Below are 17,106 nucleotides of genomic sequence, written 5' to 3' on the forward strand. Positions count from 1 at the left end.
GGTCGGAGACGACGGAGAGATATTGTGATGGATTGACTGGAGGTTGGCAGAGAGAGAGAGAGGGGGGAGGAGGGAGGGAAAAAGGGAAGAGAGAGAGAGAGAGAGAAGAAGAAGAAGAAGAAGAAGAAGAGAGGGAAAGATATGAGTGGGGGAAGGCGGCAGAAGTGATCCTAAGCAGGGAGAGAAAGAAATGATGACGGGTGTGGGTGTATATAAACAAGGGGAAAGGGAATTGGTGTGTGTAGGGAGAGGAGAGGTGAGGGTGGATGATTGGTAGGGTGTGAAGGGGGGGGGGAGAACACCAGTAGAGATCGTTTAGTGTCTACCCGGGACCACCCACACGGTTGTCTAAAGGGTACATGGAGAAGATAAGCCTTAACCAGCTACCAACCCATCATCGTCACACACATACATACAGAATTACGCACTCACGCACACACATGCGTGTGTATACCCGCATATAAGCATACACACGTGTGTGCATGTGTGTGTGCGTTTGCACGCACACACACACATTCAGACACACGAATATACAGGCACTTCTTTTTTTTTTTATCAATTTCAAAAGGTTGAACAGCAAAGTTGACCTCAGCAGGACTTGAACTCAAATAGCAGAGCTGTCGCTACAAAACCGCGGAGTACTCAATGCGATGCTCCAACCGCTCAGCCGATTTGTCGTCTCGGGTGGTCAGTATCTTTGCGAAAAGCGGCAGCAATATACGGTTAGGGTGGGAGCGACCAAATATTGTCAATCATTTGTTGACGCTTATTATGATCCGATCTCTTCCGTAGCTTTAAAACAAAACTGTGAAAATACGTTAGAAAGTTTCAGTCAGGGGCCATAAATTCAAATCTACTGTTGCAATGTGAATCTGGACACAGCCGTTCCGTTTTACCGGGACACTCAAGATGAAAGTAAAGTTCATTCACCGCAGGGAGTTTAGAGTGCGGCTCTTGGAAGTCTTGCTCTTCATTCAGAGTGAGGAAGAGACCCAAGTGGTGCTGCATATTCGGTTACCGTCGAGTTAAGTATATGCTAAGTGTATGCGCTGAGCGTGTTAAATATATGTTAAGTATATATGCGTTTGGGAACAAAATACAGAACGAATGACAGATTCCACGAACCGTTGAGTGTTTGGTTTCCATTGACTCGACAGCTGTTCTTTCTGCTTGCTTGCTGCAAAATAATTAAATGAAATCTATGCTTTGTACCGTAACACCCCCTCCCCCCACCTTACTTAACCTTGTAGGGTATTCGGTTTAACTTAACCATCTGTCTTAATATGTTTATAGAGAGAGTTCAGGATTTGGCTTGTACGATGTGGTTTTCAGAAGTTTCTAGAACAACCTCACTCTAATTGTTGAAATCAAGGTTATGCCAAAGTTTCCTTCCTTCCTTCCTTGGACGTCGACGATAATTGACGATAGGAGGTGAGGGAGATGGTTATAAATAACGAAACAGAGACCCCCAACGGTGTATCAAGGGTATTATTTATTTATAAGACAGTCAGAGAAGGGCTGGTGCCCATCGTTTCCCCCATGGCCCTTCGCCCACTCACCATCAGACGAGTGGTATGAATATGGTTGATGTTCACCCTGAATATCTGATGGGATCGCTATTAGGGAACGTAGTCTCCGTGACTGAAACAGAGTGAACTCTGCTCAGGGGCCCAAAGATTGGGTGTCGCTGTTGTTGTTTAGCCCCGGAATTTGAACTCAGAACGTAAAGACAGACGAAATACCGCTGAGCATTTTGCCCGGCGTGCTAACCATTCTGCCAGCTCGCCGCCTTAAAGGGATGCATATATTACAACATACCGCCAGCTTTTATTTTAAAATGGAAACGAGTGTATACATCTACTTGCCAAGGAATGCGCATGCACCCTCACTGAGTATTAAAGATACTCAAGTCTTCTTTTATAAACGCACTCGAAACAGCATTAGGTTAAAATAATATTGTTTCATGTGATTGTATTGACTCCATTCTAGCTCGGACAGCTTTCACAGAAATCAGAAAGCACTTTGTTTATCGTTCACATTAGCCTTGTTTTCAACTTAAATGGAACGTTTTTACTGGTTCAGATGTTACGCTTTCCCATGAATGTTCTTGCTATGATTAGCCGTGTCTGAATTTCTTTCTTACAAGTGGTTTCATCAGAGATTTGGGCTTCAAGATGATACTTGTACACTTCAACCTGTTCCCAGCCTCTCACTGCCAAATTTGACGTTAACGTTTCCTTTCTCTTTTCCTGTTGACATGACATTTCTTTTCTTATGGCTGACATAAAGACCAGGCGTATCTGATACCTCGACTTTACTTATCATTTCTTGAAGTCCGGCTTCGGTCTTGGCAAGTAAAACAGTATCATCTGAATGCCTTAGATTAGGAATATGTATTTTGATGCCATCTTCTTCCCATATTTTTCTAAATATCCTGTATTTTTAAACCTCAAAAGCCCGTGGCCCAGTGGTTGCATGTGTCGGCTGTAGAACTTCCCGTCGTTGGAACGGGTTATTCACAACATACCTACGTTGATGGTGTGTGATAGGTTTTGAAAGAGTATGTGCTCACTATTGTTTATACATACATACATACATACATACATACATACGCGCGCGCGCGCACATACATATACGTGTGTGTGTAAAGTTAGTTTGAACATCGTTTTATACAACAAACCAGGCCATATGTTTGATAATGCTGCCATTGTCAATGTTAAGAGTTGTAAGTGGAGAATGAACATGTAGTAGTAGTAGTAGTGGTGGTGGTGGTGGTGGTGGTGGTGGAGGTGGAGGTGGTGATGATGGTGGTGGTGAAGGAGGTGGTGGTGGTGACACGCTTCGAGGACCCCAAACAGTAGATGGTCAGTTATATAACCGGAAACCCAAAGGAAGGTGACGTTAGGAATGGGTGTTCCATTTTTGAGATGGCCCTTGATTATTAACAGATTATTAACAAGGCAACGAGGACGCCTCTGTGTTGTCACTCGGCCTGTTAGAAATAGCAGCCAAATTGCCTTCAAATTACATCCTGTTCCATCTTGACTGTTGAAAAGAAAAGCTGGACGGCTGACATAAGTTAACGGTGGAGTCACTGTATGGTCACTCGTTAGAAATAGCAACCAAATCACCCTCAATTACCACGCCCTATCGTTTCGTAAAAATGAAGGACACACTGGATAAAGACGGAATAGTTACAGCTGGAATGTCTTTGGTAAAAGGTCTTCTCGATTTGGACTGACCTGGGGCTAAACATCAGTAGCAGCAGCAGCAACAACAATGGCAGCAACATTGGGTGTAATATTTTGTATGAGATTCAGCAACGCGTATGTACCCCCACCTCTCCCCATCTATCCTCGACGTGGTAGCTTTTGCGTCGTCACACGTCCTGCTGAATATAGAAGCTTTTTAACACAATACATCTATAAAGTGATGAAAATCGCAGCTTCCGTCTTTTCAACCACACACTTTAAATACGCTATAGTGATGAAGTATATACATACATACATGCATACATACATACACACCTATCAGCTCCACACACACACACACACACACACACAATAAGGCAGCAAAATGGATTTTATACATATATTTGTATATTATAGTCTTACAGCTGTTTCTGATGTAAATTTTGAGAGCGTTCATGGCTCAGTTCACTCTATAGATTGATTGAAATATATAAAGCCAATTATCTATGCTTCTTCTTAACACTCGACAAGTGACGGACTTCGGCTTCGGATCTCGCCTTCAGATAACCTGGAGTTCAATGCCAATCGCTAAACCTTGTGTTAGCCTGATGTATTTGTATCAGCAGAGAGCTTAAGAAATATTTTGACAGGATTGCTAATCCATTTTTAATAACTCTTTGTTCCCAGCATGGCCGCAGTCAAATGACTCCAACAAGTAATAAAAGAATATATATATATATATATATATATATATATATATATATATATATATATATATATATATATATATATATATATATATATGTATGTATGTGTGTATATATATCTATCTATCTACACACACACACACACACATATATATATATATGTGTGTGTGTGCGTGTGTAGAACTATATCGACAAACACGCATACAAACACACACGCATACACAGACTCTCACAAGCTGTCACCTCATCGCTTCATCCACACCTATTATTAACATCTGTTTCACGCACGCATTCCGAATGACACATTCTTCCACACGCATTTATATACGCATGAAAGTGTGTGTAACCTAAATGTTCGCCTCATTCCTGCAATAACATGTAAAAACATTGTCCAAAACTGTGCTGGCGCAAAACAAAGTAGACGCCATAACTAAAAATCGGTAACACGACGTACAGATCGCAAGTGTATACACGCCATCTTGAGAGCTCTCCGGTCAAACTGGTACAGTCAACTTGTTAACCTGCTTTCCAGATACCCTAAGAAAAATAGACCTGCACTTAAAATACCCACTTGCTCTCCTTTATGTACCTGTTTCGTTAGTGTGTCAGTTCCCTGTCCGTCTATCTGTCTATCTGTCCGTCCGTTTACCTGTATGTCTGTAGACACCCTTACATATGTAGACACGTAGTATATATACACACCATCACACTGGTCTACCAAATCCATTCACAAGGCTTTGTTCGGACCGAGGCTATAGTAGAAGACACTTGCCCAAGGTGCCAAGCAGTGGGACTGAACCCGGAACCATGTGGTTGGTAAGCTACATACCACACAGCCACTCCTGTGTCTATGTATGTGTGTGTATATATATATATGTATATATGTATTTATGTGTGCGTATACATATATATATATATATGTATATGTGTGCGCGCGCGCACACACGTTAATCCTGTGTCAAATGTGCTGTGCTTACTGATAGGCCCTCAATGTTTGTTGTTATAAAAGTATGGAGGTGGTATATATTGTTAAATTAAGCAGAATAGATAAGAACACGGGATTAAGTTAATGCGAAAACAGTTTTGTTTCATTTGAAACTGAACGTAGTATGTTATCTTTTGTTCTTGAATTTTTCTAATTCTGGAAATAATTTGAAAAATCTGGAGTGTCTGGAGGCGGAAAAGCAAGATTTGGTTTCTATTTCCAGGAGGTTCAGAGAACGCTTAAAGGTTTCGTCTTCGTTGTCATATCTTTGTCTTTGCTGACTTCCAGATCAACAGCTACAACTTCCGAAATGTTGGCAATGGACGTTTTGGATTGGCTAAAATTATGAAACCTTAAATACTTGTAACATTTTTATTATAAATTTCCAGTAAATAGAAAATGAATGCAATTTTCTTCATCATTCAAAACTACACCAGAACTATATTTTTGACAATAATCTATTGAAAATTTGAAAAACTTCAAGAAGTAGGAAGAAATTTCACAAGATTCAGGAAAAAACAACCGTCGGAATAAAGTCAGTCTTTTAATGTGTTAAAACTGGAATGCTCAGATGAAAAGTGACCGCCCTGGAACTGCAGTACATGAAAAGATATTAAAAGTTGTGTGTGTACGCACCTGGTACTTAATTTATCGACCCCGAAAGGATGAAAGGCAAGCCAACCTCGGCGGAATTTGAACTCAGAACGTAAAGACAGACAAACACCTATATACATATTGATATACCTACATGTGTGTGTGTGTGTGTGTGTGTGAGAGAGAGAGAGTGAGAGAGAGAGAGAGAGAGAGAGGGTTGGTGTGTGCGCGCGCGTCAGTTACCTCCTTCCAAGAAATTGTCTTAAAATCTCCCCTCAGTACAATTCACTTAATACAGTCTGGCCGGATGTTATTGTTGCCTCGGTCATCAAGTACAATGTGTGTGTGTGTATATGGAAGTGTGTGCGTGTATGTGTGTGTGGATGTGTCTATGGATGTGTGTGTGTGTGTAGATGTGTATGTGTGTGACATTATAAAGCAAAGAAAAACTAATTAAAAGCGAACTCCTTCGGTAGAAAATAAAGCTGTAGGTAGAAAGAGCAGCCAAATCTCATTTAAATCGCCCATTACCTTCTTAAGACAGGAGGGCATGTTAGACAACGTCTGAATGGAAGATTGGATGATAACAGCTGGAAAACCTTTTTAATTCGTAACTCTTTCGTTAATAGGGGTGTTACCCGGTGCTAAACCAGCAACAGCCCTAACCACATCTCGAGTCACAGACGATCGGTCGCCTGTCACATCCGCCACCGCCGGCTATTTTTATTCTTTCTGCCCTTCAGGTGTTGTTGTTGTCGATTTTGTAGCCCTAGGTCAATTCTAACCAAGCGCTGCTCGGCAAGCAGTCACTATCGTACAAATCCACCTTCCAATTTGGTTCTTCATAACTTCCAGAAAAATTGATATTTTTCAATGGAATTTTCCATAAATTACGCTGCATATGGTCTAGGTTCCGATTATGTCGGAATTAGTTGTAAAAACCTTTCCCCAAGGGGACGGGGAAGAGAAATTTCGGAAAATCCATATGAGTCGGTTTTTGTTCCCTCATAACTTTCCGAAAAATAAATATTTTTTTATGAGATTTTCCATGAGGAAACAAAGTCGAGGCGGGACACAATGATGTAGGTATGCCCAAAAGTTGTCAGCCGAACTATAGGGTTGCGATGGGTAGATTCATTTTCTCAGTTATACAATGATCTCTGAAGGACTAGGGGGTATACTCTAGTGATCTTCAAATTAGGTGGTTTTGGCCATATGGGAACGCTATGAACTCACAGGGTGGAGCGGCAACTATCAAAGGGGGTGCTATAGGGGACTTTATTCCTGTATGACCAGAGATTTTGGTTAATGTTGACAGCGGAGACGGACCAGAGGCGTAGCTAGAGTGTGTGCTACCCGGGGTAGCCCTCCAGTTTGCTCTGTCTCCATCCTCTATACAAACTTATGCAACATATTCAAAAGTGCCGCCCGCATAACAGCATCAGCCGGCCGAAAAGCCCCCACCCCAACCACGCAACTGAGATGGGCAAAAAAATCTCGATCGGGGTTTGTCAGTTACTGATACCTTGTGTTTATCGTGGCGAATGTGTATTTGGGAAGTTGTCTTCTGATAGAGCCCCGGGTAAATCAAAGCCTGGTGAATGGAATTTAGCAGACGGAAACTGTGTGGAAGCATGTCAGAGGAAGTGTTCCTGTTCTTGGGTGTTGGACTAATCTGTTGCCCGGTTTAACACCACCAACTGCTTCTCGGGATATATTATGCCAGAGGATGCGCTGGGACGGTCATGCTGAGAACATCTTTCATATAGATCTCCTTCATAAGGGATGACAATAATAAGTCCAGTAAGGGACTTTATTCGTGTCGAATAACGAAGTCCCTACAGGAAAGCATTTCTTCAAATAAACCCATAATCACAAGAGAACATTTAATTTTTAGAAGCCTTATTCCATTGAACAATCAATCTTCCTTCTTCGAACTGGCAGCCATGTTAAATAGTACTGAACCACGTGACTGCAGGGTTGGGTCACGTGATATAACGTAACCGTCATCACTCGCAAGTGAGGGTGAACTGATAACTTGTACTATTCATTTTGAAAGCGGACCGCCTGCGGCCGGAACACAAATTTATTGAAACGTGTCCCTATCCGGTGCCCTAAAACCACTCCCTTACACGCTCCACCCCCACACGCATCTTTATGTAGGTTCCTTTAATAAATACCATGAACGAAACTCCTGACCCTTGAGTCACCTTTATAAATTATCACCAATTAAAAATAATACAAACTGTTTAATCACTCTTGTATTGTGTTCTACTGCTCCTGTTTGTTCTACCAAATACACACACACACACACACACACACACAGACAGAGGCGCAGGCAGAGACAGAGAAAGAGAGAAAATGAGAGAGAGAGAGATGTATAGGTGTACCTAAGAGATACATATACATACATACACGCATGCGTATACATGAAGAAAACCAACCTCATCCAAAATGCAAGAAAACATCTTTGCCATTTCAAAAGAGAGATTATTAAATCGTTGCCAGCGGAAAAGATAAACAAACATTGATTGTTTATAATCGACACAGAGTCTGAGATTTTATGGCGGAAGTAAATGAGATTGTTTCATGTTCATAGTTCTGTTCTCAGAACATTAGCCACCATAAATATCAACCGACCTTAAAGAACCATTGGGTGCCATATATACATACAACGCAACAACAATAAAAAATTATCTCGTTATGTCGTGGCCTTCCTATGAGACTTGGATGTCATGTGCATTAGCTTGTCGTTATTATTATTATTATTATTATTATTATTATTATTATTATTATTATTATTATTATTATTTTTATTATCATTATTATTATAGAATGGCAAACTGTTTGAAGCATTGTGTAAAGGATGATATGTCAACAATATTACGACGAATCTAGAAACGAAAATTAATCCAGGTTTGTCTACACAAGGAATGCTTGGAGAAATATTGGTGAAACAGATCGATCGAATCAGCCATCGATAGCAACGTGGAGAACAGATCCAAAATAACGATTTGGGAGTAAAAATGGGTACGTAGAGAGAAAAGGGGACAGTTGAATAACTAGTGACATACTTCATAGTATATAGATGAAAAATAAAAATCTTTCTGATTTTGGAACATTTTTGAGGGGAGGGTAAGTCGATTAGATCGATCCCATATGTGGCTGGTACTTTATTTTATCGACCCCGAAAAGATGAGAAGCAAAATTGATTTCGATGGGAAATGAACACAGAACCACGTTAAGAGCCGGAATAATTACCGCTAAGCATTTTGCCAGTGCCTTGCCTTGAAAATAATAATGATAATATTAATTGAATTAATTAAATTTATATTTGTAGGGAAGGGTGGAAATATGCCGAATAACTAATGTGAATTAGATCCGATGGAGGGGATGAGGGGATGAGGGGCTCCGACGGCTCCGAAATTCGAACTCTTTGAAAATTTGAATTATACATGCAGTGAGGAGACGAAGAGATTAGCAGGAGGATTAATAGTGATTTAATCTGATATTTATTTAATGTAATCTGGCAAATATGGTCGTTCGTTACGTTGAACATGTTCTAATCTAACCAGACCTTCTCAGCAAGAGACGAAATACGCCTGGTGTTGTTGTTGTAGATGCTTTGTTGCTTGCTAATGGCAGACAGAATCACTCACTCATTCAATCAACCAATCATTCATTATCGTCATCTTCCTCCTCAGCATTGACGCCGTTGTCTCCACCACCACCACCATCAGGGCGCTCTGACGACTCTACCCGTTTACCATTCTAGGCGGGAAGTTTATATGCATTGATTCAGAAAGAAAGGACAACAAAATTGACTTGTGTTGGATTTGAACTCCGAACACTGGCTGCAAAGCATTTCGACAATTCAACACTTTAAATATCATTAGTCAGCTCCTGCCGAGAATCGAACTTACTGACACCCAACAAATCCTTCTCGACTGTCAATAACAGTCAACGCATATCCATTCTCACCAGTTTCTCCCAATTCCGGATTTTATTTTCATGTATGTATGTATGTGTGTGTGTGTGTGTATAGTGCGTGTATATATATATATATATATATATATATATATATATATATATATATATATATATATATATATATATATATATATTGTGTACAGTGAGTCATCTATATTGAAAAAAGATAGAAAGAAAGAAAGAAAGAAAACAGAGTGTTGTTTCTTCAAAGAAAATAACTGATGATATCGCTGCAGATTAACAAAAATGTTTATCGCTCAACAAAATGGCGCCTTTAATCATTTCATTGAACTAAAAGCAGTGCCAAAGCTTTTATTATAAATGCCACATTAATTTAGTGATGTATTCTCCATATTCTATATTCACAATGTCGTGGCCTTTTTCTTTCTTATTTTCTTGTTTTTGTCTCACGCAGAGGCGTATAAAAAGAGATAAATATTTTAATTTTCAAAGGTACATACGAGAGATGGTAAATTTATCAAATTTCGATAAAAAATGCTTATATAAAAGTTTAGAAATTAAATGGGAAAATAAGGTTATCCTGAATACATCTTAATGATACAGTCTCCAGATGTCAGTTTCACCTCTCTCTTTCTCTCTATCTCTGTCTCTCTCCTTCAGCATCCCTCCCCCTCTCTCTCTGTCTATCGTTGAAGTCTGGGATTTATACTATCGTTTCTCCATGGACGAACCACAAAGTTATGGGGATGTGAACAAACCGACATGAGTTGTCAAGCAGTGTGTCGTACTCGAAAGCGGTCAAGGTTGTATATTCCAGTCCTCCACATCGCTTCAGGACATTATGAGAGAATCCATACGATGTTTTCCAAAACATGCTGATCAAGCATGTCTGTTCCACAACTTTCCATCGCTGCAGGATTTCATAAGAGATCCATGAAATGTTTAACAAGAAAACTCCGTATTTTGAAACAGATTCTACTGGGTGAAGTGTGTCCAGAACTGCCTTCACTTTTCGGAGAGAATTAGCTGTTCTGCTAGTAACCCAGCATTGGCTGCGACGGGCAGAAACTCAACAATCTGCAAGTCTGGCATCGAGATTTTACTTTTCCAAGACCAGTGTTTCTCAATCATTTTTGGCCCGTGTCTTCGAATCCCCCCCCCCCCCAATCTGCACCCCACGATCAAGAAGGTTTAATTAAACCTTTATACTAGGTTTTATTCACTTGTTACTTACTTATGCTCCATTCTGAAATAGTCCCAGCTTCTGCAATTTTGAACGTTATAAGAACAAGGGCCCAGCACTCTGTATACATATATATACATATACATACGCAAGGATTACACATGCATCACATATACACGCACATATATACACACGTGAGTGTTCCAACTGAATTATTCGTAGTTCACCTTTTGTCTCCAGGAGAAGGGAGTAGGACAACTGCTATGCTGATGACGTCTCCCGAGGTAGAAACGCGTCTCCGCTGCTATCTTCTTATCTTCAGACAACTAGATTGACTTATCCTTCTTAGATGACAGACCAGTTTTGGAGAGTTCTTGATCCTTGAAATTTTCTCTTCTTCTCGTTTGGAGTTGGTTCCAATTGGCACCAAGGAATTGGTCCAACCAACATGAAAGGGGAAATAATTTCAATAAATCAACAAATATTCTTGTTTGTTATTAAATAAATGGCACGAGCCGCTTTGTATTATTTCTGTTAACTCACTTTCTTTTCGTGTGGTGTGGTGTGTGTGTGTGTGCTTGTGTTTGTGTGGTCGAACAGTTGTTGGCTGAAACCCGCATTACACGAAGTTTCATAGAGATTTATGATAGGTTTTTGAATTAATTAAACACGTGTTTACGCAGTCTGTTTATGCACACACACACACACACACACACACACACATCTGCCCCTTGTCTTTTGTTAAAAAAGACATTAGGCACATTACATATTAAGTAGTTTCGCTCTTTTATCGAATCGTTGTACGTGAGCCAAGTGTCACGACATCTCACGACACTATTGAATCCCCCCCCTACATTTTCCTCTTCTCAAAGCAACACTTTTGTCTTTCTTTTGTCAATTTTGGGCTCAACACTCTTTTCTCTCTTTCGTCCTCGCTCATTTCCTTGACAGATTTCATTTCCCAAATGCGAATTTTCTCTTACAATGCTTTCGTTACTATCATCATCATCATCATCATCATCATGACCATCACCATCATAACACGAGCAGACTTTATTGTGTCGTTGCCGCTCCTCTCCCCACTCAGCTCATACTTTAACTTGGCCATCGCTTACCTTTCCACCTCAGTGATTCACAGCCGTTTCTTTCACTTTTAATCTCTTTTTCTTTTGCCAAAAAAAACACACTGGCATTTCATATTACTTGAGGGGAGGGGTGCGTGCGCGCGTGCGTTTGTTTTCTTTTTCTCCGTTCCGCGACACGACATTCTCAGTCTTGTCTTGTCTCTAACTCCGACCTCCTCCATCTTCCCTCCACCCTAGTCTCTATCTGCTTTGTTCGTTATCTATCAATCTAGTCATTCTTTGTGAATGTAGACACACCAATGTGTATGCATGCATGTGTGTATGTATAGATATCTTTCTAGTTGTCCATCTATTCTATCAATCAGTCTGTCTGTCTGTCTAGCTATCTGTCTTTATCTTTCCCTCTCTACCTATCTATCACTCTATCTGTCTCTCTAGCTGTCTTTTGTTTGTTTCCTTGTCTATGTTGTTATTTAACCCCAGGCTGACCGTAAAAAGCAGACTTATGTACATCGGCGTTCCGGCTGTGACCATCTTGTCTTTTGACATCAGACACTACATCATCAACTTTGTACTTTTTACGTTAAAAAGTTATAATTTGAGGGAGGTTTGGCTGTTATCTCCAAAACGTCGAGTAATTATTGTTGTTCTTACCCCGAGTCGATCCTGATCGAACTGATTTATAATAATACAACATTCAAACCGTGCCATTGTTTAGGGATAACAATCTAAGACTCGCTTACGTAACGTTTTCCGTCCCTTTTCAAGCTAAATCGCCCTCAAATACTCTTCACCTCTTTAAGGTGGAAGATGTTACTTAAGAGTGATTTGGCTGTTATTTCCAGAAGGTCGTGCCACCACGTAGAGGTTTCATCTGTCTTATCATTGCACAGCTTATCTAGTTAATCTAATGTATTTATCTAAGTGTAAAGAAAGGAGATTAAAAAGATAAAGTAAAGTCCACCACTGGAGCCATGTTCATGATGAGAGAGAGAGGGGGGGGGGAGACAGGCAGATCATTTCGAGCTGCCACTCGCTCTTTCGCCCATTCCTTTCTTTCTTTGCAATTCCTCTTCGCACCGTATTTTCTTTTACTCCATCTACACTTAGCCATCTCTTTTCTTTCTCTCTGCAGCTCTTGTCTCATTTACTCTGTCACGCACGACTTTCCCTGTCATGTAATCTTCCCATTCTCTCTCTCTCTCATTCCCTTTACTCTGTCACACATCCCCCCTCTCTATTTAACAACTATTCACTGTCACTTCTACTCTTGTAGCTTTTTTTCTAGTCCTTCTCCCGTCTACTCTTTCTCTAACTTCTATCTATCTACTTAGCTTCATCTTAATTTCTCCCCCTCCTTCCTCGTTTGAACTTTTCTATCTCTCACACTCCTTCTCTCACTCTGGCTTTGTCCGCTTTCTCTTTATCTCTGCCTCCTACTCTGTTAGTCCTGTTGCTGTGACTACTACCGAAAAGCTAAGAGGCGTCGTCGAATGGCAGGTGGCTTATCACGTGACCGAGCTCTTAAGATCTACCGCTTCTACCACCACCACCACTACCGCCACCGCCACCATCATCATCTTCATGATCACTACCACTATCACTCATCGCGACAATTATTCCTCCTACCACCACACTGTCGCCACCGCCGTCACAGTTACCTTCTCGTCGCCGCCACCTCTACCATTCCACCACCACCACCACTACGATTATTACTAAGTAGCACACCGCTGCCGTCGCCACCACCACTATCATTACGACCTCTACCACAAACACAGCAGCAACACAATAAATATCTTTGCCTTTCTCTCTCTCTCTCTCTCTCCCTCAGCACACCCTTCTCCTTCAGTCACGCACAACACTCCCCCCTCTTACTACACCCCCAACAGCAACAGCAACAACACCTAGCAACACAACGTGGGAGCCTCTACGTGATCGCATGGCTTGCTCGAAATAGCAGCTTGGTCTCCCTTAATATCTTAAATAAAGAATCTGATGTAGTTTTGCAGTCTTAAAAAGGACGGCATGGTGACAACTGCCATGGTTTTCTTTTGCGGTCTTTCCCCGATTCAGGGTTGATTTGGTGCTAAACAACAACAACAACAACACAAGCGCCGCCGCCTCCACCACCACCACCACCTCCACCATTCCGACTCTATTTACTAACATCAGTAGCAGCACAATAACAAATCTCCCATGCTGTAACGACCCTCACCAACCAGTCTTACTACTTACCACTCATACCAGCAACAAGAAGAAGAAGCACGAAAACAACAAACCGTCACCTACCACCACCACCACCACCACCTCTACTACTACTACTACTACTATCTCCAGTAGTACAATAACAAACCGCCCTGCCGTGTCGTTCGTGACAGACACAAACACACGCACGCACACACACACGGATCCCTACCGACACCGTCTCCGTCTCCGCCATAAAACCCCCACTAAAACAGGTACCCCACCATCAGCTTAACCAACTCGGCCGTCGACACTTCAACGATGCGGCTCTTTAACGCTACCAAAGCGAACTGTTCTTCTGCCAGATACTCCTCCTGTGCCAATTCTGCGGACAAACGGTGTCAAAAACACGGTACAGTTTACCTTTTTTCATTTGTTTTACACTTTTATTAACTAACAACAACTAGCATGCTAGAAATAGCAGGCAAAAAAATCCCCTCACTCTAATCACAAAAACATGCGCAAACATAATTCATGTACCTGTTGACTAAAATTTCCGTACATACGTGTGTTTATGTGTGTGTATATATATATATATATGTTTGTGTGTGTATATATATGTTTGTGTGTGCATGGATGTACGTATATATTATAGCTAATGCACTTCTACGGTTGTTTTCACACGTTCCTGTACCACTGCGTGGTCGCTTGACCGGGCAGCGATAGCAGCTAAATCCCTCCTTTAATCAAACACTACCACATGAAAATAATATATAAATAAATATAGGGAAGCGGAGCCTCTAACGTGGTCATTGGACCTGCTAGAAATAAAACCCAAATCCCACTCTGATCACGTTTTTCAAAAATGAATACTGGTCTAGTTTAGATCGGTCAGCTCTGACCTAGGGTTAAACATTAACACCCACGCAACATTATCACTATTGTCATCGTCATCACTATTGTCATTGTCATCACTGATGTTATTGTCACCGTTCCTTTCATATGCTGATCTATTTTCGAGTTGATGTAGCGTAGGCACAAAGAAGACTTCTTAAATGTTTGACCTCTTCCAACTTCTCCGTAGACATCAATAATTTCCTCCTCTCTCTATGCTCCTAAGCACTTTTAAGAGATTTATATATGTTTAATATTTCTTATTCACATTACGTCCAGTTGTGTATATATATACACACACTTATGAAAGATGCGCAAACATATACCTGTTGACTAAAATTCCCATACAATTATATCTACACACATAAATGCATATAAATACAGATAGACTGGTATACACCCTCTGAGATAGAAATACAGGCCGACAGATAGATAGGTAGACAGACACCGACTGAGATAGAAAGGGAGGGGCTTATCGATAGAGAGACAGATAGTCACAGATAGATAGATGGATGGATGGATGGACATGATCTCTGGTTTAACTCGATACCCATCTCTCGATATTTCCCCCCTCATTAACGCGTCTCTTAACCTGCTAGAAATAGCACCATAATCCTACCCAAATCATATCCTACTTAAAAAAAAAAATGATGTGCTGTTGGATGTACTACCTTGTAAAAACGATGAGATGGTCACCTTAGGAATGTCTCTGATCATAGACTCGATCATTGCAATAAACCACCAAATGTTTGCTGTCATTTCCTTCTGTGATAATTTATTTCATAAAAAAAGACGTTTTCTAGTTTACCTTTAAAATGTTGAGCAGTTACAAAGAAGCTGCTGCCCTCACCCCGAATATCGGTGTAATTCACACACACACACCTACATGCATATACCTGTTGCTATAATACCTTTAATATGAAATTTGTTAGTAATATCTCTAAATAAATATGCTTCTATCCATAACCTTGCTACCTGAACGATCGTACGCGCCGATTGAAGCGCGACTATTTCCAACAAATAAACTATGCGTTGAATACCTTCTTCCCGATGTCTACACCCTCAACTTTATATATATCCTTTTTCCCCCCTTCATAGTTTTAGTGTCAACTACGCTTTCTCTCTCTCTCCCTCATATGCACAAAGCATTTGTCTTCGCCCCTGGAACCTCATTTGCACCTGCAACCAAATTAATTTGCTTCTTACGTTGTACCTGCCAAGTTCACTTGGTTTAACTTCGACAACTGCTGCTGCTGCTACTACTACTACTACTACTACTACTACAAAACTGTGACTGCGTGATTGCGTGACTTGCTAGAAATAAGAGCCTAATTTCCTTCAAGAAATCCACATTGAAATAATGCAGTCCAGACTGCACTGCAGTCACGACTCTGAACGAACCCTTAAACATAGCCGATATCTGCTCGACCCCGCCTTAACAACGACTGCGCTTCCTTCAACCCTTTGTCATTTCGCGCGCTCAAACGTACGCGAAGGTAAACATGCCAAGACGAATCTATTATTGTTCTGGAATCGATATAAGTTCCTTTGCGGAAAACTTTGCTTTTGCTCCAATTCTATAATTTATGAAGATTTCACATGTATAAACACACACAGATATGTATACATACATGCGTATGTACATACGTACACACGCTATATATTAAACAGGAGGTGTATAATATTCATACACACAGACTTAACACTGGTGCTTACATAATATAAACACACGGCCTGTTTCTTTCTCATTTACACTCACACACACAAGCGTTTATGTGAGTGTATCCAGGCACACGCCCACCTTCACGTAATTTTAACGATTTATGTATACCTATGTTTATGTGTATGTGTGCGCCTGTGTATATACATTATATATATATGTGTGTGTATGTGTGTGTGCGGTGTATTCATGCATGCATTATACAATGTGTATAAGTATGTTTAATTAATTTTACTGTGTGCGTGTAAAATCAAACTACACACACACACACATAAAAATACACCAACCCCCACCCCATTAATCCATTAATCCACCCGGACCGCCCCCTCCCCCCGTGATGTTCTTTCTGCTGTCATTGACTTAAAAATGTTCAAACTGAACATCGCCCGTATCAATCTCACCTGCCTGGGAAAGCTGATTGAGACTTGTTCCTGTCTTTTCTCTTTAACGCCTGCGTATCGTCCCCGTCGCTGGTTTTTAAGTTGTAAGCCTGATTGAGCAAACCTACGACCATAAGTATTTTAGCTATAACCACCCCCGTCTCTTGTGGCTATAGTATATCTAGGACTACATTATTAAATGTGCGAGTAAAAAGTTGCGCAGGAGGTCGAC

At 40.8% G+C, this 17,106-nt stretch overlaps 1 protein-coding gene across 1 annotated transcript in view; it reads left to right on the plus strand.

The window, feature by feature from the left end:
- Positions 1 to 14,010: 14,010 nt before the first annotated feature.
- Positions 14,011 to 17,106, plus strand: part of LOC106877549 (uncharacterized) — a 36,496-nt gene continuing 33,400 nt past the window's right edge. The window contains exon 1 of the mRNA XM_014926476.3: positions 14,011 to 14,292. Within this exon, the coding sequence (XP_014781962.1) occupies positions 14,202 to 14,292 (91 nt within the window). The 5' untranslated portion in view covers positions 14,011 to 14,201. The remainder of the gene's footprint in view (positions 14,293 to 17,106) is intronic.

This window comes from Octopus bimaculoides, chromosome 20, assembly GCF_046866305.1.
Source record: "Octopus bimaculoides isolate indiv1 chromosome 20, ASM4686630v1, whole genome shotgun sequence".
NCBI classification, from domain to species: Eukaryota; Metazoa; Mollusca; class Cephalopoda; order Octopoda; family Octopodidae; genus Octopus; species Octopus bimaculoides.